Genomic DNA, 25,284 nt, shown 5'->3' on the forward strand with positions numbered 1-25,284 from the left:
GATATTACAAAGACTTCTTAAACAATGTTTTATTTATAAAGTTTGATCTACTCACATAAGAAATCAAGCAGTGCAGAACCTGTAACTTACAGGGAACTTCTTGGCCCTCTGAACAAGACATTTTCCACTGCTATGCTGCTTTGTTCATACAAAGAGCCTTCCCCTCTCTCCATAAAAGACACTGCATCAGGATCCAGTCCATTCAAGCAAGAGTCTGCAGCAGCAGTATTTTCTCATTAATGCAGAACCTATGCAAGACCACCATGAGATTTTCCCCGCAGCGCGAGACCTGGCGCTCCATGGCCAGGCGGAAATCTTCCTTCACTCCTTTGGTTATACCCCGGGTAACTGTGTGGTGCCTTAAGCCGCGAAGGAGAGAGAGACAGACAAAATCAAATCATGGTTATCTAGTGAAATACAGTCATTTAAAAGGAACTGTGTGTCACTGGAATATTTACGGTCCATATCTGAGTTTATTTAATGAGAGTCAAAGAGTCTGTGCTATGCTATTTCTTAAAAATCATGTTTAGTAGGTTACAAGCCTTTCAACAGTAAGAAGTTGCAAAAAAATCTATGTTCTCACTGCTTTGACTATGACTGCTGAAGGGGGAAATAATGTCAATCTTCTGGATAATAGGAAAATCTGTTCTCTTAACCCAGCAAGTAGAGAGTTCTCCTTGCTTGGGGAAAGGAATTTTTTTTCCTCTCTACCTTTGCTGCCCAGGCCACTTCTTCCCCGTAATCACCTCTACAAGTGGTTGGGGTTGAAAGAAGACTGAAAAGATGAACTTGCTTTCTCTGGAGCACAGGTGCCCTCATAAAGAGCAGAGGGCATCTTCTACCAATATCAAAGTGCAGGAAGGAGCTTTATAACCCTGTGGGCACTGATAATGCTGTGATTAGTGAAGGCCAGTGAGCACTTCACAAAACCCAAGTCAAGCCAGGCTGCAGCAGTAGAAGCCAGCTCAGAAGATACTAAACACCAGGCAAGGGGTTACATCTGTTCTGACCACAAGTTCAGGACTTATTTTGAAACAGAACAAAGGTCCGGCTACTGAGCAAGCTAAAGCAGTGCTGGCTGGGGAAACTTATAGGATATTGCCCTGTTAAAGGCCATTTTTATGAACAGTTCTTTGTCCTCATGCTGGTCTCAACACCTAAATCTTGTCCTTAAAACAATGTTCTGCAGCACCAAAGCACTTTACTTGCACTAGTCCAGAACTGGGTAAGTAAGATCAAGACTTTGTAACATCTACCTGCAAGTCCTACTTGGGAAGGGGAGAAAAAGACATGCCCTGAAATGAGAACCTTAACACTACTGTGAAATGAGAACCTTAACACTACTGAAGGAACCAGCATAAATTAATTTAGAGAGAAAAGCATAATGCTAATGCTGAGATGAGTCCTGAGTCATCGGTAAGAAGGGAAGAGCTGGTCTGAACCCAGCAAGCCTACTGAAAGACAGAAAGAAAATAAAAAATAAAGGGTGAGGGCATCTGTGCCCATCCAGAGATGCTGGGAACAAGGAAGGGAAACATTTCAGAATTACCCTCACCATCAGTACCACACAACTTTCACGTAAATAAAGAAGTCTGGCATTTGAGAAGAGACTTCTCTGCCAAAACAGTAGAGACCTTTGCAACACATGGAAAAGGCAAAGCCTACTGGGCAATTCCTCGGTGAGCTATGCTAAGTGAAGCAAACCTACATTGAAAACACTCCAATATATTCAGAGTCCATGGCATAAGTCCTGTTTTCAGTCTTTATTGTCTTAAACATTGCTGGCAGCTGAGTGCTATGGTCAGTTACAGCCTAAAGGAGAATATGCAACCTACAGCTACTGAGCAAGCCAGCAGCACTTTGGAAGATGAGAGTTGTGTTACAGCTGGAAAATACAAAACAGAATTCAGAACAACCTAAATGAAGAAAAGTTGCTACAAATGGATCCAGGAACCAGTATCTTGAAAATAAAGGGTTATGCTCTTGCTAATATATGATGGAACATCAGTAAAACTTTTGAGAATTTCTATATTATTGTTTAAATTCAATAGTGATTACTAAATTGAAAGGACACAGATACTGGCAACTTATGGGAAAAAGAAAAATAAATGTTATTATAGAACAACATGGTTTGCCAGGCAATGTAGGCACAAATGAAGAAATAAAAAAATAAAAAAAAAGATAAATATTGAGTAACAAATTGCTGAAAACCATGGGCAGTAAAACATGTTGACAAAACACAGCACACTATGAGCAGGGTTTTTCCACTTGGTACCTGTCAGCAGTCTGTATGCTGGGCTGTAGCACAGGTATGAATTCCTGCTGCAGTAACCCCATGGGAGGGCTAGAGGTCCTTTAAAAAACAGCAAATAGCAGCATTCAAACACCCACACACCAACTCCCCTCTGGTGCAAAACAACTCTCCAAAACAGGAGTAACAGAAAACTAGGGTGAGCTCATACAGCAGTATGACCACTGAGCAGCCAAAGGGGTGCAGGATTCTTAACAGCATCAAACATGCAAATATCCCCAGATTTCATTGCAAGGCTGTTCTACAGCTGTGGTCTAAATATACACACATATTTTTGGACAGTTACACCAGGAGAAAGGACAGCAGCAGCTGCAAAACCAATACACAGTTGTACTACGATGAACTGTCACAGCTCTTCCAAGGAAGCATGTCAGAAAAGATTTAATCAGAGGAGTACTCCAGATACCACAGCTTGCCTCCAGTACTGGCAAGAGCATGTCAGCAAACTGGGAGAGCCCACAGCTTGGAGCCAAGGGACTGGCTGCTGAGCCCAAGCCGAGTGCATGCACAGCGGGTATCGGCCAGGTTGAGTACATGGTGGGATTTGTTAAAGGTTGCCCAAGTATCTTTTCATTAGCCCACAGACAGACTTTTCCACCTTTACAAATTCTAACTGTATAAAAAAACAGCTCTTAGAGCATGGTACAATGCCAGAGCACAAATGCCTGCTCGGAGCAACCTCCTATTTATGACCAGGGCCACAGGAACTAACTACCAAAAGCTGTCTCAGCTGAAAGACAATTTGCCTTCTCTAGGAAATTAAATTTTTATCTCTGTGTGCTATCTAGAACAAGATAATAACCTAACAGGTTCAGTCTAGAGCAATACCCCACTTAAGGAAAAGAGAAAAGAGGAACTTGGTATATAGGAGGGAGGTTTAGATTCTTAACCTAAGTCTCTTATGTCACCTGAACCTTAATAGGCACCCGAGTAGTGAGTGCACCATTCACCCCTGGAGATGCTATGAAGGGAGCAGAGAAGCAAAACTCACACTTAGATTCCTGTAATTCTGAGTCAGGTGCCTGCCTTCAGATCTCATAGGTGGGCATTTGGGTTAGCATCTATGGTTTATTGATAGATACAGAGCTTATAGAAGTCAAATAAAGATGGGACATTTAACACTCTAATACAGCTACAATAACCTGAAATAAAATAGCCACAAAAATTATTCCATATAATGAGATAATTTTTCACGAGTTCTTGGCATGAGATAGTCCAGTACTTGCAAAAATGGACATGGGAAACATAAAATACAAAGGACCAGCAAGATGTTATTGATCCCAGAGGGGCAGATGTTTGCAAAAGGAATTCTGTGCAATTGTGTCTTCACTACTGTTTGCAAGATCTGCAGTTAGAACTAAGCATACCCATGTGCACAGAGTAAAAATTACACTTTCAAGATACTTTGTTTCACTTCAAAGCAACCTTCTCTGTCCCCAAGGAGAGATGTGATGGGAATATGAGTAAAAGGAAGTACACAGCTTTCCGATCAACTTTATGCCATTATGTAGGCTATGATTAGATTAATTAGAGAAAGATTTATCAAAAAGATGAGCAAGATATTAAGCAGCAATTTGCTGCATATTGCTCTTTTCCTCTTTAGCCTCACCAGCTAACACTGCCCCTACTGACATGAATATCAGATAAACTGTGAAACTTGGCTTTTCTAGAAGAGGGAATTCAAAAGCACTTAATGGTGCTGGATTCAAAGCTCATAAAACAAATCTTGTTAACACCACAAACAGAATGAGCTGGCTGTGTCACCAGTTAAAACCAAAACCATGGACCTTCTCATTCCCACAGTGGATGCAAGCAGTGGGAAATATTTTGCAGAACCTAATTATAAGTCTGCAGACTACCAAGACCTTACTTCATCTTTTTTAAAAGCACAATGCAGTTTGCTTTATTGACTTCAGAAAAATGAATATAATTTCCTATGAAGTATGAAGTAATTTTAAAAAAGTACTGGAAGAAGAATGAGGAATTCACCTGGGGAGAAAATGCCCTGTAAGTCATCAAACAAAAAAGCAGTTCTTATAAAAGACATATTATATTACAATATATGCAATACATTTCCCATCCATTAAGATGCAGGATTACTACATTTATGCTAAGAAAAGATCAGACAAAGGAATAACTGCTTTATCTTTGGCCTGTTGTGTCAAACTCAGAGTCTTTCTGAGCAAGAATGAACAGCATCTGAGCTGTCCCTGCTAATTCATGGGAGGATGGTGCAGCAGCTCATCCAACCAGAACTGGTGATAGTTTTGAAAGATGTAAGCAGCCTGCAGATGCTGAGCCTACCAAGCACTGTCCCAGGAAACAGGGCTACACTAGCACACTTTACCAAAAACCCCAGCTGGGGGAGGCTGTGAGCTAACCAGGTCAGCACTGGTGGGTGACACCAGCCCCGGGCCTCACAGCCAGTCCAGCTAAAAACACCTGCGGTACCAGGGGAGCAGACATCATCTCCGACCAGTGGCCCTCAACTATCCCTCCATCAGCTCTCTGGTGAAGTGCTTCCAGCCCTCCACAGCCACAGGAAAGACATTGTCCACAGCTTTTCCAGCTGGATAGGATATTTGACTGTTTTGGCTCAGTGAGCACAAAGAAATGGACTTCTCTTCTACAAGCCTTTCCGTCATTGAGGAAACATCACTGATCAAAAGGAGGTCAAAGAGAGGTTCTGTCCTGCTAGAAACACTTCTCCCTACCTCCTTCCTGACTGAGGGGGTCAGAACAGAAAGTAACTGTGGCCACACCAATCAAACAGAGCCAAGAGAAACAGTGCTGAACTACTGCAATGAAATGGAGACAGCAGGTAAAAGTTACCAGATGGAGTCTTCAGTGCTAAGCCCTCTTGCTGGCAAAGCTTATTACTTAACACCCTATGTGGTGCAGCATGCCTTGAAGCTTGTTTTCATACAGCTGGTTACAAGTAGTGAGATATGGCAGGGGTAAGAGTTTGAAAATCTAGAGCTTAAAAGAGAAAATTCTCCGTCACATAATTAAGCATTTGAATTTCTACTTTTCCTTTCATTACACCTAGTATCTCATTTTTGTGTTGGTTACCTAGATATCTGAAAAATCTATTTACTAGTTAAAATTTGGATCCCATTGTCTGCTGTTAGGCTCCCATTTTGAAAACTTCAGCCTATTTCTGGTTAGTGAATAGCCAGAATACACTGACCCTAAGTGGAATTTCAACAAACTTTAAGCAGTCCCCCCTTTTAGGAAGCAAAATACTACTAGTTCTCATAAACAACCAGGATACTTCAAAACATTATGCCACTAAAACCCTGCAGCAGATAGTTTTGAGTCAAAACTGAACAAGTAAAAACACCCAGGAAGTTAATCCAAATTATTAATTTACTTCAGGATCTTGTAATAAGCTAAGCAGAATAAGATGACCTGCTAATTCTAACAGAAAGATTACTGGAATGTAGATGGAATGTAATTTGATTTATATTTTTACTGAAATTTTTCATCATTCAGTGGTCTTTCATGAATTTTGTTTACAAAAATAAAGCAAAATAGTGCTTTTTGCTCAGCATTACTCTTCAGCAAAATCAGTAACAACACCTTGCACTCATGCCTAATTATGTGAAGAATTCCTGCAAAGTGCAAGTGTCTACTTGAAAGAGCACAACTGTAATCAGTTTAATATCAACCACTCCAAAGCAAATGCCATACTCAGATATAAAGTCCTGTAAAAGCAGGAATTAAAGCTGAAGAACCCCCCAAAAGAATACACAGATCAGCAGGAGTCAGAAAAAGAAACTCATGGCCTTGTTTGAACTCATTAAATTTAAGCTCAAAGACATGACAAACTATCCAGAAGATAACATGAAAGCAAAGACAACCAGAACATACTCCCTTTTTTTTCTTGCCAAAGAAAACAGTAAATGCTTTTTTATCCTTACTTGATCAACATTGCTTGATTTGGCAGCAGTTCCAGATGAATTTTCCCTCCTTCCTGTGTTCTTAAATAAGCAAATTCCTCCAACATATCAATATCTGAAGAAAACGTTAAAGATTTGAGTAGGGAAACAATGATTGAGAACATTTTTTCTTATGCCTCACATCGGAAGCCACATTGCTGAAAGGAGAGTCAAACTGAAAAGCTATTGAAGTACCTCATTATTAAAAGTGATAGAGAAGATCACAGCATGTATTCCTAATCCTCCACAAACTGATGAGAAATGGCTTTTCAAATAGAAGAACATATCCCTTAGTTTTCTTTCTTTGTTTCTTCATATGTAGTCAGAGGTAAAGAACGTTGTTCTCAACATTCTGTGGGTTTCACTTCCTTTTCTTGAATTCCAGGTTATGAAAGCAGTGCAAACTGAGGCTGCATCCTAAGCAAGTGCCACCACAGTGGCACATTATCACCCTTTTTAGTTTTCTGTTTTGATCCCTTATTTAGCTGCTTGTTTTGTGTGGGTTTTTTTTTTTCCTTTCCTTCCACACCAGAGCTTAATTAGTTGTCTCAGATAGGAGTTAGACCCCCCCTGCTTCCTGAGGCCCATGGCTGGATGTCTACTTTGGTTAAACATGAAACTGTCCATTTGTGTGTATGATCAAAATTTATGTCAGATATCTGAATAGATAAATCAAACATGCTTTGCATGATCTTTGACATAGCTCATTATCTTACTCAACCCAAACATGTTATCCACAGAAAGCATTTCACAAACAAGAGCCAAAATCATTCAGCTCTGCAGCACAGGTACCACTTTGTCTTTTTTGTTAACAGCCTTGTACATAATGCCCTGTATTTCTTAACGAAGAGATTGCTGTCACTTGCATGAGCAGCCTGAGCTCCTGCTGTTTTCCTGAATGGAAATGCCATGGCAGTGTACTTAAGGGTACTCTCAAGTGCCAGGGCACAGGAGGCATATTTACAGTCCATTGTGTACTGAGCCTACTACAAGAGGTTTTCTTGGTATGAAAATAAATACAGAATATGTTTCAAAGAGAGAGCTGCTGTGGAAACTAACAGCTTTTTCAACACTACAGCACAGGATGTGAAAGACATTCTTGGCTAGAGAAAGGATACTTGTGACATAGTTGAAAAAATTCTCATACTGGAAGTTTCCTTGCTGGCAGATTTTGTTGATGGCTTTCAGGAACAAGTTCTCACCCCTCGGCCACTCATGCTGAAGCAGAACAACTACATGGCCCAGGGCCATATCATCTCTGCTGTCTGTGAAAGCTCTGAGCTTCAGGGAAAAAAATTACATTCAGACAATCAGGAAATACATGTTGCTTTCAAAAACATACATAGAGGATTTATCTCACCTACATCTGTGCAAATACAGAAGTTCTTTAAAAGTATATATTAAGGCAGAATGAAATACACTTCTAAAGTAGGTTGGAAATTTCCAGCTAAAGTATCAAATCCTCTCCCACTGACCTATAAGAGAAGTCTGAACAGAGACAAAAATTTTGAGATCTCTTCTGTCGTCTCTGCTCAAAACTAAAACAAATACAGAAAAAAATAGAAAACAAAACCTCTTGCATCAAAACTCCACTCCCCTCTCCAAAAGGAGACCCTCCCCTAACCCCCTTAAGTAAGAAGGATTGAGGCACAGCCCTGGGACACGGCCATGCAGTTTCAGGATACATAAACTAGGCCTTCAGGACAGGAAAGCTCCAGTTACCTTGGAGCCATCTTACCTTGAAACAAGCTAACAACAGATGAAGGCAGTAAGGCATGATGGCTCTACTGGTACATGGCCACAGCTTCAAATCAGACCCTGCAACAGAACAGCTCTTTAGGGGTCTCACAACAGGCAGGCTGAAACAAATTGAAATGGAGCAAAACAAATCCAAAATTACCACATCTCAGGTAGGGAGGAAAGCTTTGAATGTAAATTATGACTGATTCAAAATGTAAAGTGAAACATTTAAATTTTTCTTCTTCACTTCTCTTTTCCTGTGGTAGACTTTGCCACCAATATACTTTAAAAGGTACAAGCAAGAAAACCTCAATCAATACCAAGAGGAAATAAACTTCCTCCCTTTTCATAATACAAAAATTCAGCTGACACTGAGTTTTGGGTAATAGCAACTCCATACCTTTCCTGAATTTTGACTTGACTTTAGGTTGCTCCTCTTGTACTTTACCTCCTTCTTGTATTGGAAGTAAAATACAGCACATTAGGTCAAGCACTTTTTCGCATGTTTGCTGTAAAAAAAGGGACATGATAATGCTAAATTTAGATTCTTAAATATGCAGATATGCTAATAACGATAAAAATTTCAGACACCACAAAAGGACAAAACAATCACAAAATTCTTTGCTAGAACTTGAGTTGACTTAATACACAGTACAGTCTGGCTAAGCAAAAAGATTTAGCTGTTACTAAACAACCTCTGAGACCCTACTTACATCATTTTAACTGTGAAAAAATTGTATTGGCATTCTTCATTTCAAGAGGGTAAGATCAATATAACTGCAATCAAAAATTATTTTGTTTTGAAGGATTAAGTTTTTAAATGAATTATTAAAATAGTTTTGTAAAATTTATTTTGTTCATGGTAAAAATAGAAAGGAAAATGGCAATCTGACAGCATGATAGAAATTCAATGAATTTTTAATGCTATTTCCTAGCAAGGAGCCTGTGGGAATATATGATCATGTTTCCAGTGAAAACGTATTAAAGTGGAAGGGACAAAAGCACTTGTCCAGCAGTACTAGGATGACGTTAGAACCTTAGAGACAGAGCCTTCATTGTCAGTGCTGATCTGAGTGACCTCAGACCACCATGCACTCCTGCAATATTAAAATCACAAAACATCTATTGCAAAACTAGAGCAAGTTCAGAGCTCAGGCCAGACAATATTGTTCTGGTGTCTCTTATATTGTCAGTCAATAAATAACTCTCTTTTAAGATGATCACAGAAGTTCCTTTACTTCTTCTTTTGCCTGCCACATGAAGCCTGTACCTAAAAGAATTCCTCCTCAATTTAAGGAACTAATTCAGGAAAGTTAAGGAATTCAAATTAAGGGTACATTTACAGACAACTCAAACACATGTAGCCATGAAAAATCATAACTAACCTCCCAAATCTTTACTATGAAAAAGATTATACACATATACATAGAGTTGCTAATGGACAATCAGTTAATGTGGCACTAAGTACAGTTCTCCCAGTAAAGCATAGATCTTTCAGTAGACCCTGGCCTATGTTTGATATCCTGCTGAAAGCAGGCTCACAGGAAAATTCTAAGGGCAAAGAGAAATGGGAACCACAGGGCCAGCTGATGAAGGCCCAGGCTGTGGAATGCTGTACATACCCGATATTCTCCAAGGGCAAAGTGGCACGATGCTAACTGGATTAGTGCTCTCTGATTCTCTAAAGATCCTTGTCCTGTAATTTGCTGAGGAGAATGAGAGCCCTGAAGAGCTGCCAAGTGGTGTAGGCTGCTAATTGCTTTTTTGTACTGCCCCTTTAAAAAGAATATTAAAAAAAAAAAAACTGTTAGGGTCTTTTCTATACAATAGGTAGAGAGATAGAGAAAAAATTCTCTTACAAGAAACTTTCAAAATGGAGTGTGTCCAAGTAACAAGGCTTCAAAATTTCAATCTAAACTAATAATCTCCAGTAATGCGTTGTGTACAAGACCATGTGTGGGTCAACCATGGCAGTCAGAAGACAAAATTCAGCTTTAAAAAGCCAGTTTACAAAATTATATTTGAAACTGGATCAAATAATTATATTCTTGAATTAATCATTACTTTATTTAGACTAAAAGTTTGAAAGACCTCTTGTTTAGGCAAAAGTAGAGGCAAAAATAAAAGACTCACAAAGGAAAAATGAAGAACAAGCTTTCTTCTGTAGCTGGTATTGGAATGAGCACAGTCAGCCTAATTTTTGTGGACAACATAGATGTTTTGCTACATGCCAAAATTAGCTGGACTCAAGCAACAGCTATTGGGACAGGAACATCCAAAGCAGGGTACCAAGCTCGTGGTGCAAACAGTGTAGCTCTATCCCCAGAAGAGTCATACTTTAAGGCATAAAACCAGCAGACACTATAAGCAATCAAACCGGCTAATCAGAGTTACTATTTACAATAAAGAAGTAAATTTTACTGGAAAGGAAGAGCAACACAATGATGGTATTTTTCCTAGTTTATACAATATTTTTTTTACCTGGTAGATGATCATGTCTGTAAGAAAGATTCTTAACCAAAGCCAGGTTTCTGTCTTCCATGACAAACAAATTCTGGTGAACTCTGTGTTAAGTGATTAGAGAAAAAAAAGCAAAAGAGAACATGAAACATTTCACAGGTTTGGGTTAAACATCAATTTTATATATATATATATAAAAGCTGAATTTAAAAATGGAAAAAAATGGCACCAAAACAGTAAGAGGATGAAATCCTTCACATACAGGATGCTCTCTTCCTATACACTCATTTTTTATTCCACTTGTCTTCACAGTGTCCAACAAACCTAAAAGCAGCTAGGTGGTACTGTTTGCCTGCTTTTTAGGAGAGACATTTTTTTCAAGATTATCACACCAGTTACTATCAGAAAGGGAGACACAGTAAAAACACATGTTCTTAATTATGAACTAAAGCAGCACATCCTCACTGAGCACTATCAGCACTGCTACTGACCAACTGCTCCAAGAGAAGTAGGGGTGAATAAGCAAAGATGCATCAAGAATGAAATGCAATACAGCAACAAAATATTCAGAAATGCAACAACTGATAAAGTTTCTGGAACTTCTGTCAGAAGTACTCAGGACACAAAGCAATTTCAATTTTTTAAGGATTCATAATGGTAGGAATTCCATTTTAACAATAAAAAAAGTGATTTCTACGCAGAGCAATGAAGTCTAAATGCACTTTTAAATGCAGTTACCTTACCTTTGTCAAGTGATTCCAGAGAATAAAGCAGCTCCCAGCTCTCTCGTGCCAGTTTGAAACTCTCTAATACTTCAATGGAGTTTGCAAGATCAGCCTTATTTACTGTAATATGGCGACTTCTTGCCTTCCCAGAAGGATCCTCATCATCTGAGCTCTGCTCAGAATAAAACACAACTATTAACTTCTTAATTTATACTTTCTTCAGAGGACTCTAAAGTCACAGAAGTTCCACTGAACACAAGAAAACAAATACATATAGAGGTGCCATGGTCCTAGTTCAAGTGGCTTTAAGTGATTTTTCACTCAGCTTGTTCTAAGGTTAGATCCATTTGGTTTTATACCAAGAACTCAGTGGCACAGCGTGATGAGCGGTATCCCAAACAAATTTATCCTGTTAAATGTGGTGCACCACCACTGAGCTTCAGCCAGATTATCTGCTGAAATACATACATACACACTTCACACTTTATGACTCAATTTAAGCCTACAGTGGCATAATGCAAAGGAAATCTTTCTATTCTCTTTATAGTAGAGAAATTCTATAAAATAGTGATTTTCTACCATTAAAGCAATAGATACATTGACAGTTCCAATCATGAAAAGCCAATTATTTCAGAAGTTTACCTTATATATGACTGCTATATCTACTTTTTTAAGTGTCTCTGCTGAACTCCTTCAAGTTAAAGCATTCACAGCAGTACATGTATCTGCAGCAATTGCTGCAAAAATAGTTTCATTCTTGCTGGCTTTAGAAAAAAAAGTTTGAAAATTGTGGTCATAAACATAATTCAGAGTAGCTCTAAAAATATGTCTTTTACTTCTTTGTCAAAACCACTGTTGTCTAAATTCCAGTAGCAATGCCATTCTTGTTATGAATTAAAAAGTCTACAAAAGTTACCATTGTTTTTTCTCTTCCTTCAGCAAGTTTCCTTTTTTTGTGTATGTGTTTGTTACGATCAATATCTGTATCACCATAGATGTTGGGAACATCCTCGAGAAGAACCAGTGGAGTTTGGTTTGGAGCATTTGGACCTGGATGTAAAGATAAATTAATTCACAATTGCCCTAAACTGATCTGAAAGGTCTTATGGCTACAGCAAGCTTGGTTTTTTTCCTTCACAAGCAATGACTATAATGCTACAGAAAACAGTCTTATATTAAGTCACTTAAATTGCTTAAACTATGCTGGTAAAGCTGTGGTTTTCTCAATGAGCCATACAGTGAAGGTCAGAGTGCATTTACCAGACATCACCAGAGCCTGATCAGTAGCTTCAGAGTATTTCTGAATCCCTTTATTCTGGAGCAGTCACAAGATATACTCAGGCAGCAGGTGTCCTCTGATCAAGCATTATTTGCTTTAAATAAGTACAATTATTCAACATATGAACTCTGAAGCACAAATGGCTCTGAAGTTAGCAGCCACAAATATGGCAAAGCACAACAATATTCTCAAAATATTTCTCATAAGAAACCAAAGCAATATGCTGACAGGCAACAACCCCACAAAGAAGTTTGTGTATTTTATGACAAGATTGCCCCAGAAGGATCATTCAGCATCAGCTCTGCCCCCAACAATTTTAGTAAACAGAATTAAACCTTTAGTTGACTGCCAGAGCTCATCTTCACTCCCAAAAAATAGAAAAGCCTCATTTTGAAACACAGAAAACAATTTCTACTTTCACTATTGTCACAGAACATCCAGCAGGATCTGGTACCTATTATTTCACACCCCAGTGCTTAAGTTTCATTAGACATAAAATACGAACAATACTTCTTACTCTCAAACAACATTGATATGTGATCACTAGTGAGACAGCTTTCCTTCCAAAACCATTTTCTCCTTCTGCACAATCAAGCTGCATATAGATGTGCAAAGCTCAGTCTAAGAGAAATGTAAAGGAAAGAGGAATCCTTTAATCTGTTTTCTCTTTCTGAAATCTCTGTCAGGTATAACAGTAGTGCAAACAAGTATTTTCAGTTTGTGCATTTCTTCTATTTGCAGAAAGATAAGAGGCTAAGGTCTCATTTGTAACTGTAAAGAACTAATTTGAGAGTTTAGTAGATGATTAATTTCATCTCTTGACATAAAACAAACTTCTATTAAGCTTTTCCCATCTACTCAAAAGTGACGTGTAAGGAGTTCTCTACAATAGAAGCTCCTGTCAGAAGAAACAGCCAATCTACTCTACCTAAGAAATACAGGTCACAATAACCAGGTCAGTAAATACCACCATACAGCACATTGCATTCACCTCTCCTGCACCATCATGTATTCCACTACGTCAGAATCTCACGTGTGAAAACTGAAAATAGAGCTAAGACATAACACGGAAAATTCATATCTGTTTCTCACTAATGTGAAGTACCACAACTGGGATGCTGGAAGACTTTCACCATTAGAACCTCAAGAGCTGCCTAGTTTTAACACCTGAGAAGAAAAATATTGGGTTTTCCTTTTATTCATACTGACTTAAATTATTGACAGCTAAGTTCTTTGCTTCCCAAAAAAGTGTTCTCCTCCCAGCACCAGAAGTGCACTGCAGTCTTTATTCCAAAACCTCCAGTCCTAAAATAAAAGAAAATCCACTGTCACATTTGACTGGGGCTGTAGACCTTCTCTTACAGTACTGAAAGTTACACAGGCATACAAAGAGAAGCATTGTGTTTTTCTGTCTGAGCTCTAGAATCAAAGCTTACAGAGTTTTTAACTGTTTTCTAGCAGAGAGTGTTATAAACAAACCCCCAAAAGCATCAGCCCAAATAGCAACTCCTGCTAAGCCTGGAGGCAGCCTCAAAATTATGAGAGGTGTGAATTGCCTCATTCATTTTTCAAGTCTCCAGCAAAGCAGATCCAAATTATGTAAGAGAAATGCACTGAAAAGTTTTCCCTGGAGAGGCCTCTTGCAAATCCACACACATGAGGAGAGTCACAGATCTAATCCCCACAGATGAGGAGACAGTGTTTTTCCCTGTGACCATGCTTCCAAAATATGTAGGATTCTACATTTCTACAGTAAGACCTCCAGAGAGTAGGAGGAAAAATTCTAGGAACAGAAAATATATGAAAGGCACTGAATACCACTGGACTTCAGTGCTAAAGCAGAAATGAGTAAAAATGTCTTGGAAATATGCTCCTGATATCAGAAAATGACGGAGGGTACCAGAAAAGTTGCACCAAAGGAACTGCACTGTGCACTCTTTTTCTGCTGGTTCAGTCAGAAAATGTGAGCTTTGAAATACTCAATTGTACAACTTTGAAAGGAACATTTTCACTAGTGCTTTACTTCCTTTCTTCTTTAACTTGGAATCAAGCAACTAAACAACATGCACACCTGAACTATCCTCCTGCCCACCATAACCCTTCTTTCTTCTGGACAGAACAAAAAACTTGATTCATTAGTTAATTAGCCCCTGTATTTGTTAAAGTGACTCCATATTGTTTGCATACCAGCTGCCATGTCATTTGTCCTCTGAGCTTAGGTATCTACTGACACTGTTCAACTGCTCACCCAACACACTGTAGAGCTGTTTAAAACCCATCGTTTGTTCCTTACTTCCTTACTCAAATGATCATTTGCTCCATACAGAAAAATGTGATGAAACTTACGATCATAACACAGAATTAAAACTGTAATTTTAACATGAATCAATAATTGTAGTATTAATAAGTACTAATTACCTATGGTGACAACTGTTATTGTTGCAAGGAATTTCCTATCACATGATTAAGAGCTGAAATTTCCTCTTTGTGATGCTGTTTATTTCAGTAAATTCTAAAACAAAATGGAGCTTAAAAAAATCCCCTCAGCTTCTGCGCCACCCCTGAAAAGTCTGATCAATCCCAACAAAAAGCAATTCAAGGTGCTCCAAGCAATCTTGTATGTCCAAAATGCAGATGTGAGTGGGTAGGAAAATGCACAGGTAACACACATATGTTAAACATTTAATTTACCAATTAATTGCTAATTAGGAGTAATGTGCAAAACACACCTCAAAGATTGTGCTTAAGCTACATAAAGAAAGACTAGTTGGAAGCTTGTGAATGTCAGGAAATCTTTTCCTATTCAGTTTTATTTGCTTAATTACAAATTTGTGCGTTCCCATCGCAAAAATGTCTTCACTTATTTTGACTGAAGGAAAGCAGGAAAATGTCAGCTTCAAAGAAATAAAATCAGAGGAGAAAATGAAACAAACACAATGCTCATGGAAGAGTAGGCATCAACCCTAGGGATGTTTCCCATAACATCTGGTCTGTTACTTTTCTCCTTGCTAGACAATCAGCTGCTGCTGGCCAAGGTTGAAACCACAATGCTGAGCTAGACTGATCTTTGATCTGATCCACTACTAGTTCATTTGTTATGAACTACTGTTGGTAAGATTAATGACTTGGGAGAATTTTAACAAGTCATAACAACATGTAAATGTTGCTTTATGAGACAACAGTTTCAAAATACTAAGGACGAAGTATCTTTAAGATATTAGCAATGAACCCACAAAGGGCTCATTACAGAAGCTGAAACATTAGAAACTAACCTTGAAACAGTGATGGCTGGATGTTGCTGACATACTGAAAAGCATTTTTAAAGAAGACCAACATCGTGGAATACACTACTTGATTCTTGTATTTAATGTGGGCTTCACTATCAAAGTTACTGATGTATCTGCAGAGATCTTTCATTCGATGCAGAATGTCACCGTAACTCCTGAGGGGAAGAGGGATAACAAGAATTCAGGACGTTACACAGACTCAGCAACTAAAGAATGCAAAATGAATATGAAAATCTCAATGTTTCTGCTGAGGATATCCCCCTACATCAAGTCAGTGGAGGCTGGCAATACATGCTAGTGAAATTTCACAAAACATTTACCATGCTTCTCTTTAATGCATAGGGAAGGTTACCCCACAGCACTATAGTGCTTATGCAAGACTTTCATCATCAAAAGTTGATTTTAAAGACTAATTTGAAAGTGCTCTCTAGAGTCCCATTTTTGCTTTACATTGTACAGTCTTGAAAGAAAAGCTGCTGTGAACTTACCAAAAACATTCTCATGCTAAAATTGTTCTACAATGATAATTGTTCTTACAAAGAATCAAAAAGCCAAATTCTCCATGAGGGGAAATACCCAGCAAAGTAGAGCTTTCTTACCTTCTTCCCTTATCCATTTGCCACTCACACCTCATTCCCACTATGGACAATATTTTAAACAGCCTCTCCCAAGGATCTGTAATCTGGGATGATTTCTCTGTGAGACCATCTATTACATATTTCTGAGAGCTGCGCTTGCTTGGAGACATAATATCAGAGGAATCTTGTGAACCTAGGAAAACCATAAAGAAATGAAACAAACTGATTCATTTGCAAGAAGATGACATGTAAAAGTTATGCTGGAGCTTTCAGGGTAACCATTCTTTACACAGGAGGCTAACAAGGAGCAGCAGGCATTTCTGCCTCTGTACAAGAGAGCTGATAGGCCAGATAAGGACATCTTGGACATTTTGTCCCACCTCGCATATGCTGAAGCATCACGAGCATCATGACTAAGTAGATGAAGCACCATCTTGGTATTTTGGAATTAAAGAACTAAGAAACACTAAATACTACTATTAGTGGTATCCTTGTCTGTGGGATACATTAACATAAAAACAATGGATTTTTCATTTATGGACATCAGTGATACTAAGACACATTCTAAGAAAGCTTGATTTTGTAAAAATATTCTTACCTTGATATTGACTTTCTGTCTGTGTTGATCTAGTTATGTAATTAATATAAAATTCTGCTGCTTTATTCAGGTACTTATATAACAAGCTGGCAGGAAGTCGTACATCAGGGTTGTTAATTATCAGGGGAAGAACATCACAAACTAAAACAGAAAACAAACAAAAAAAAAATCCTTTCAGTTTGTGGGTTTTTTTGTCCTATTTCTCCTGGGTAAGGTTTCTCAATCAGCAGTGGGATGACCATACACCAGAAAGAACCTACATGAATGGCTCCAGGACCAGTCTGTACCATATGGCCAGCCTGGATTAACATGGCCTGAGTCTCTTCTGACTACAGCAGTTTTCTAACCATAGTATCATGAAAGAAGTTTACTGACCTCAGAACACTGCCATGCTAAAGAGTTGTGTTGTAAAACAAGAGCATTAGTATTTTCTTACCAAATAATTTTCTAAAGCAATTCACTGGAGATTCTTGTTCTTCAATACTTTCAGCATCTAATAATGTTTCTCCAAGGCCTACCTGTGTGAGCAGAGGTGACAATCAAACACTGGACCAGTGGTTTCAGAAACTTTCTGAACTGCAGTTCAGTAGGGTTGAACAGTAATTCAGTAACAATTCTATGGCAACAGCATGTGCGAGTCTTCAAATATATAGTTAAACTAACCACACTTAACAGCAGGTGAAAAGCAATATCAGAAGATAGCAGAACAAGACCAAGAAAAAAAACTGTACATGAAACTGTTTCAGCAAAGACATACACAGACAGGTGAAAGCAATATATGACTGATATTCTTTCATTTAAAAAACAAATTATTGTTTTATTTGCTTCCATTTGTATCCTGCCCAATCCCTTCCTGGTGGTAAGCTCAAGATTCAGCAGTCTGAACTATTAGCCACAATTAAACATGAATAAAAAGACCCATCCTCTCATTAAGGCAAAGGAAAACACATTTCAACAGAACCTCAAAAAACCAAGTGCCAACATGCTTAATAATTACTATGAGTTCCTCTCTCTCCTCTTACCCCGTGTTGCACCACGGTCTCTGGGAAGCGCCGCAGAAGCAGAAGGAGCATTTCTGCCCTTTCTAATGTGTTGAAGCACTGTTCTGTTGCCTTCAGGAGCATTTCACACTGGACCCGACCAGGAAGGGTCTCAAATAATCCTTAAAAAAAAAAGAAAACATTTGACTCATTGTGTCAGAATTGTAAAGATGACTGACAAAGCATAAACACCATTGACATCACCTTGCTTTGCTGAACAAAAAGGGATTTCCTTATGCTTTTTCTGCTTTTAACACAGATACCTGAAAAAAGTCTGTTTCTTTCAGAGAAGACCAAATAAATATTTATCTGTAATAGTGTTTATTTGGGTGCAAGGAACTTGAATTGACAAGTAAGACTGCTAGTAATTGGAATACTCAAAATCCCAATACTTCAGTATTTGACATTTCAAGATGCTTTCTCAAAACTGTTAATTTAGGTTTTTTACTTACATTCTACTTCTACAATTAATACTTTCATTACTAAAATGTAAGGATTTTTAATTTAAAAATCCAGTGAGAAACTAGAAACTCACATGTTCTCCCTGTATGTTTTATATATTCACTCTAAAAAATAAATACACCCCATGACAAATCAAATGTTTTCATAACTGGAATATTCTTAGAGCTTCTGAAGCACATATTCAAACAGCAAATTATAGTTTCTCAGGTGTAAATCCTGCTTTCAAAACTGCCTGTGGTTGCCAGCAGTGAATGCCAAGCCCTTCTGGACACCATTCATTTTTATATCCCTCACATCAACAACAATTCACCCCATTTTTACAATCATACACTGTTCTCTGCACTCTGTGGGACAATGATTTTTAGGTCCCATTCCACTTATTTCATATTCAATTGCTCTTCTATGTATTTCTTGTTCTGGCAGAGTAAGCCTACCCATATCAGAGACAAAGCAATGGGAATCAGCTTGTCATGTCCCTTTGTTTTCCTGAGCCTAACACACCAAATGAAGTCTGTATGACTGAATTGAGGGAAAAAAACAAACCCTGCAGTCCACAGGCAGAGTTAGAAAAGCTGACATTTACTTGTTAAACTAGACAAATTATCAGAGGGCTTATCTTTAGATTACTTCAGGACAGAATCCTCACCTCTTAAAAACTGTGTCTGCTTGTCCTGGGAGTCATTCCTTAATGCTGCTGTAATAACACTGATCTCCCTCCATACAGCAGGTTGGTCTGGAAAATTCACAAACCTGTAACAAAGTTTAAGGCAAGGAATGTACAGTGATCTCAAAATCTGTCTTCAAGACAAAACCTTCCCATAAAAGTATGTGTTTGGGCAAAACAGAAAAGAAAACCTTCCTTTTTACAGTTTATTCTTAATTAATTAGACCTTTTGTGCTTAATTTATCCACACGGATTTTCAAAAACTCTGAGTTTACATTTTTGGAAGTTCTGACATTTATCTGCCCACAGAAGGGCAGTGCAGCTGGTGAAGGGTCTGGACACAAGTTCTGTCAGGAGCAGCTGAGGGAGCTGGGGTTGTTTAGCCTAGAGAAAAGGAGTCTCAAGAGTGACATTATCACTATCTACAGCTCCCTGAAAGGAGGCTGTAGCCAGGTGGGGGTCAGTCTCTTCTCCCAGGCAACCAGTGACAGGACAAGAGGACATGGTCTTATGATGCACCAAGGGAGGTTTAGGTTGGACATTAGGAGGAATTTCTTCACAGAAAGGGTAATCAGAACTGGACTGGGCTGCCCAGGGAGGCGGTGGAGTGACCCTCCCCGAGGTGTTCAAGGAAAGACTGCATGTGGCACCTGCTGCCACGGTCTGGTTGACAAGGTGGTGTTTGATCACAGGCTGCACTCAATCATCTCTTTCTTTCCCAAACTGATTCCATGAATGGAGCACCTGGGATAAAGGCAGAGTTCCAGCTCTGACTACTTACATGTCGTAGAGCAGCCTGCCTGCAGACGCTGTCCTCTCAGCATTCCTCTCAATAGTGTACATCTCATACTGCAGCACGCAAGAACAGAACATCAGCTTTCCCAAATACATTTATCAATCACAAGAGTCCCTCCACTCTACAAAACTGCCCTCCATTTGCCACAGCAGTCTGCATAACAGAAAGTTAAAGGACTGCAATATTTGCTGGAGAAATTAGAAGGTGCATTTAGACTATTTAACCACACATTAATTTAGGCACAACATTCTGCTTGACAATACACTTAATGTTATTAACACTAACAACCTTCTAGTATCTAAAGGAGGCCAACACAGAAGTCAGAGAAGGACTCTTCATCAGGAAGTGCTAGGACAAGTTGTAATGGGTACAAACTGTAAAAGGGGAGCTTTAGATTATACAAAATGACGAAATTCTCTAGCGTGAGTGGTGAGACACAGGAACAGGCTGCCCGGAGAAGCCGTGCGTGCCCCATCTCTGGAAGTGCTCAAGCCCAGGCTGGAATGGAGCTTGGAGCAACCCAGTCCGGTGGGAGGTGGCCCTGCCCATGGAAGCGGGGTTGGACCAGACGATCTTTAAACCAACCATTAACATTCCATGGCTCTGCGAACACGCCAGCTTAATTTTTACACCAACTGAAAACTTGGAATTCAATGAGTTCTTTGACCGGGGTTTGCAACCAGTCAAACGCAATGCAAAGCACCCAAGGTGCCACAGAGGCCCTCACGAGCAGAGGCACTTTAACCAACAGCAGCAGTAAAAGGTTTTGCTGTTGTTTTTTAACGCGAAGGCACAGCGGCACCCGGCGGCCCCGCCCCCCCGCTCCCATTGGCCGAGCCGCCTGTCAATCAGCCAGGGCAGCAGCGACAGCGCGCGGGAGGGGCGCGGGGCCCCGGTACCGAGCGTGTGCGACAGCGGCGGCGCTCACTTGTATGTTGAAGTCGGCAGGGTAGAGGCTCCGCGCCGTGATGAGCCAGGCCTTGGCCGCCCACAGGTCCCCCGGCACCAGCTCCCGGGCCCGCTTCACCAGGAACTCGCAGTCCCCCTGCGCCGACATCTTGCACCCGGCGCGGCCTGGCTCCGCCCCGGCCGCCGGGCGGCGCGCATGCGCGGCAGCGCGCCCCGAGCCGGGCTCGGCCCGCCCTGGCGCAGCCGCGGGGCGGGGCGGGGAGCGCCCGTGGGCCGGGCCGGGCCGCGGCCCCGATGGGAGCGGCCGCGGAGCGCTGCCGTCATGGAGCTGCTGGTGCTGCAGGCCCAAGCCCGCTCTGAAAGCCCAGGGCACTGCTGACTGGGCTGGTGCTTGTCTAAACTTCTTACAGTCCGCTACTAAGGCCACCGGAGGCAAATGCGGAGGAAAAGCAGGACCTTTCACCACAGAAGTGCATTCACCTTTCAGCAGCTTGGAAGAGTCTTGTTTCTCATAATTAGATTTTAATGTTAGGACGCTTGATTACAAGTATAACACCTAATGCTACTTAGCATGAATTCTCTGTTTCTTTCCTTGTCACTTTCTTCTTCGCCTCTTTCAAGCGGTCCCTTCCTTTCTGTTGTTGCGGCAGACCTTACAGACTTTGCACTTGGGGACTTCCACTGATCAAATCCATAAATTACATATCTAAGAGCTAGTGCAATAATCCTTTCAGCAAACAGTTTTAAGAGACTTGGAACCTCTCTTACAGGTAAAAGGCAAGGTCCTTGCTTTCCTGCTGAGGTGACTGTGGCCGTTCACACAGAGACTGTGGCTATTTGTCACCACAGAGAGGTGACAAAGGCACAGTAGAAAGTCAGCCCCTCATAAAACAGGTGCCTGCTCTTGCTATCACACTGCAAACTGCTGTAGGATGGCACAGGTTCCTAAAAAAGGCTTCACAGCCCTGCAGCCCCCTGCAAGTGCAGCAATGTTAGTCACTGGCCAGTGTGTAGGTCTACCCAGAGCTCTTCCCATATTCCTGTGCAGATGTATACAGACAAATTTGATATAATAATAGTAATAATAATAATAATAATTATTATTATTATTATTATTATTATTAAGAATAATAATAATATTAATTTAATAGCTTTGCATTGTGGGACTGAACATGGTAATAAAGTTGTGCAGTCTGTCTCTTCAGAAACTGCTCAGCAAGAGCTGATGGGCTAGTTGGGGTTCCCCCTATGCTGCTTGTGAGGCCAGAATCAGGATGCTGCTAGAGTGAAATGGGTGGCAGGGGATTACTAGAAATTACTTCTGAAAATGAATGGGTGTGTGAGGAGAGCCCTGAAAAATTGCTGGTGCAGAATCACCCCTAAGACATCAGCTACACAGGGACATGGCAGTTTTTGAACCAGTTTCACAAGGTGTCCTGAAAGCAAGGTGCTGCTGTATTTAATCCACTAGGCAAGGGGGAATACTTCAATAAATTAGAAACACCCTTTTATATTCTATTTTTTTTCCCTTGTGTGTGTGCCTGTGTGTCCTCTGGACACTGGAATTTTTTTTTCTTTTAAAACTGTAAATAATCTGGTTTGTTTTTTGGGGTTTTTTTTTCAAATTGAGTACTGATGTCTCTTGCCAAGATTTGTTGAATCCTTGCTTCTGCATTCCTAATGCTTCATGTGTTTGCCAGTCCACTCAGCCCTTCCAGGCAAGGAAAAGTTGAGAATCCACTTTTGTATGGTACAAACAGCATAACTTGACAGAAGAGAAGGAGTCTGAACAGCACATAGGCAAAGGTGCTTGGGGCTTGGAAAGAGTTTAAACCTAATAAAGGACTTACATTAAGGCTGCCTGACCCCTGGACTTAGGAGGTAAAACTGTTTGCTCTGTGATCCTCATATAGATACAAGACAGGCAGCAGGATCAGACTTGCAGGGGACTGGGGTAAGCGATTCCACTGAGCAAGCAGGAAACACCACTGATGTTTCATTTGTGGATGGGAAGAAGAGGAGCACTGTGGTTCTTCAGAATATGGGCACTGTGTCTGCAACAGGTGACACAGGACTAGTATTTGAAGGTACTTAGAACATAAACTTGGTTTTTAGTCGGGTCAACACTTTAGAGCCACTGCTGTTCTAAACTTGAACTACTGAGTTGCCAATGGCACTGCGTGCTCCTCTCCCATTCCAGGAGCCAAGCGTGTCGGTGGTGGTGGGCTTGGGCTACGCCTGCAGGGTCTGAAGCTTCCTCTGCACTTACAGTGGCATTCCTGAGTTCTTGCCCAGATTGTGCTGTTTGGATTTCCACTGTGCAGCACATGCTGAATCTCACAGTTTTAGCCAGACAATTGGGAGTGCACTCAGCCTCCTTCCTGCAGGAATACAGGACTCAGCTGAAATGCCTACATGAGCCTTGTTTTTCAGGAAGAGGCTTTGTGACCTTCTATAGCAGGAAGGAGGCAGCACTGACCTCAAGGCAGTGGCGAAGGATGATTTTTCCCTGGGAAGATTGTCCCATTTCTGGAGGAAGGCCTGTGCGTAACAGAGATAATTCAGGCAGTGTAGCTGATGCAGCACAGGGACAGATACATGATGTGTGCAAAGGCTGTATTGTAGACCTTGGTGGTAGTGCTTCAAATTCCTTCTGCACCACAAAAGCAAGTCTTCATGAGCCAGGAGAGTGTTTGAAAGGTGTTAGGTTGGCAGCAGCAGAAGGCTCTGAATGTCATTCTCCACCTTCCACATTTCTGGATCAGTATAATCCCAGCAGATAGCATTCATTCTGTGTTGGATTTCCTGGCTTGCTGCCGTAGGCTGCTGTCACTTACACAGGACAGGAGAATTTACAGCAAGCCCTAAGGGTATGTAGGTTGGGTTTTAGGTATGGGATAAAGTGGTCTATGATGTGGCAGTGCAAAGGTTGGGATAACTGCTGTGCTGAGTGGTGAGGGCTTGAATTGATAGCCACTCCTTAGGCTGGGGAGCAGGAGTTGATGTCTGGCATGGGTAGCAAGGAAGCTAAAGCTTTGTATAATACTGAAAAGATTTGAAAGGGGTCATCTTCTTAACATCTTCTGAGTGAGGCATTGGAGAAGACAGTCTGTGTTGAGCTAGCAGCGTGGTGGAGTCTACACAAAAACTAGGGATCCTGCATAACAAAACTAGGGTTTTGTTATTTTGTAGATTTTTTTGTCAGTTCTGTGTCCTTTGCTTTGTGCAGAGGCATTTCTACAGCTGACATGGATTGTCTGGGCTTTCAGTCACTCAGAATTCTCAGTGTCTTCTTTGTCTCTTGCAGCTGAAGGACACTAAATTGAGATTGGATGACTGGGTGACAGATAAGAAGGAATACAAAAAAAGGAGATTGGGAACCCAGGAGTGGAACAGCAAGGGATGTGTGGGAACCAATACAGCCCTCTCCATAAAGTGATATCCATTAATGACCTCATAGATGGCAATATCATTACAAATGCTTATGTTTTGTGTTTCAGCAGATCTGTTGGCTTCTCCCGAAGTGACATAATGCAGATCTTTGACTCTGAAACTGCAGTTGACAGTTGAATCCAAATTATGGCTTCAAAACACTGAAGTTGGCCACAGTCCACTTAATTTCTGTAATAGCCTAAGGCAGCTTTTAATAATTGACCTCATTTTCACAGAATCAAAATAGTTTAGGTTGAAAGGGACATCAGGACATCATCTGCTCCAGCCACTTGCTCAACATGCAAATTAATCTACCTTTATTATACTAAGATAAACAAAAAATCAATTTCAAGAAAAGAGCAAATATTACCAGTTTCCTTCAGCCTGCATTTTGACATTGGTGAGTGGTGGGGAGTCTGGATTTATACTGGGAAACATTTAGGTAATTTTACGAGCAGTTACTATTATTGTGGAATGTGTTAAAATACCTGCCTAGCTTTTAGATCTGGGGAACTGAACCAGATTGTAATTTTCCTCCACACATCAGAGATAGAATTATTAATCACTCTACTCTCGTGAGGCCAAATCTACACCCATATGACTCCAGTGACACTACAGCTAGGGCTTTGGACACAGTGAGTTGTCTGGTGTTATGAGAACACAATAAAGCAGCACACTGCTTGGTGCACAAATAGGACCTTGCATTAAATTTATGGGGCTAAAAGCTTAGAAAATGCTGTATTTCACTTATAAATTGAAGGTACTTTTTTCAGAAACTTAGTCTGTCATTTATGGAAACACTTTTTAGGAGAGACATTCATTTTCACCTGGAAGGATTTCAAGAGAAGCTGTTAAACCAGTCATTTTTCCATATAGAAGTTCACTAAGTAGAGAAAGAACACAAATAGAGAGAATTTAACTCCTGCATATACTTCGTTTCCTTCTGCTGCCTTCCCACATATTCAGGCTCATTATGTCCCTGTGGCAACTCCGAAAGATATATAAATAGAAGAGAAATTCTAAATTAACCAGCTGCATATGTTTGTCCTCACTTTTAATTCT

General features: G+C 40.3%; 1 protein-coding gene across 3 annotated transcripts; it reads right to left on the minus strand.

Annotated features, from left to right (window-relative positions):
* Position 1: 1 nt before the first annotated feature.
* INTS10 (integrator complex subunit 10) lies at positions 2 to 20,984 on the minus strand. 3 transcript variants are annotated; one of them, XM_039710334.1, is made up of 18 exons: positions 20,810 to 20,984; positions 19,867 to 19,934; positions 19,068 to 19,171; positions 17,942 to 18,081; positions 17,356 to 17,437; positions 16,920 to 17,060; positions 16,343 to 16,514; positions 15,729 to 15,898; positions 12,094 to 12,227; positions 11,196 to 11,349; positions 10,474 to 10,556; positions 9,615 to 9,767; positions 8,393 to 8,501; positions 7,991 to 8,070; positions 7,371 to 7,533; positions 6,235 to 6,328; positions 2,276 to 2,353; positions 2 to 359 (listed from the first exon to the last, which is right to left on the minus strand). In XM_039710334.1, exons 1-18 carry the CDS (start codon positions 20,936 to 20,938, stop codon positions 203 to 205), a joined length of 2,211 nt encoding a protein of 736 aa, XP_039566268.1. In that variant the 5' UTR covers positions 20,939 to 20,984; the 3' UTR covers positions 2 to 202. The 3 variants fall into 3 exon arrangements, with proteins under 3 accessions (XP_039566268.1, XP_039566269.1, XP_039566270.1); XM_039710335.1 differs by lacking the exon at positions 2,276 to 2,353 and having other exon boundaries at positions 13 to 359; positions 20,810 to 20,983; XM_039710336.1 differs by lacking the exons at positions 2,276 to 2,353; positions 6,235 to 6,328; positions 7,371 to 7,533 and having other exon boundaries at positions 13 to 359.
* Positions 20,985 to 25,284: the final 4,300 nt, after the last annotated feature.

Source organism: Passer montanus, unplaced genomic scaffold (genome assembly GCF_014805655.1).
Source record: "Passer montanus isolate IOZ18808 unplaced genomic scaffold, ASM1480565v1 scaffold23, whole genome shotgun sequence".
NCBI lineage: Eukaryota > Metazoa > Chordata > Aves > Passeriformes > Passeridae > Passer > Passer montanus.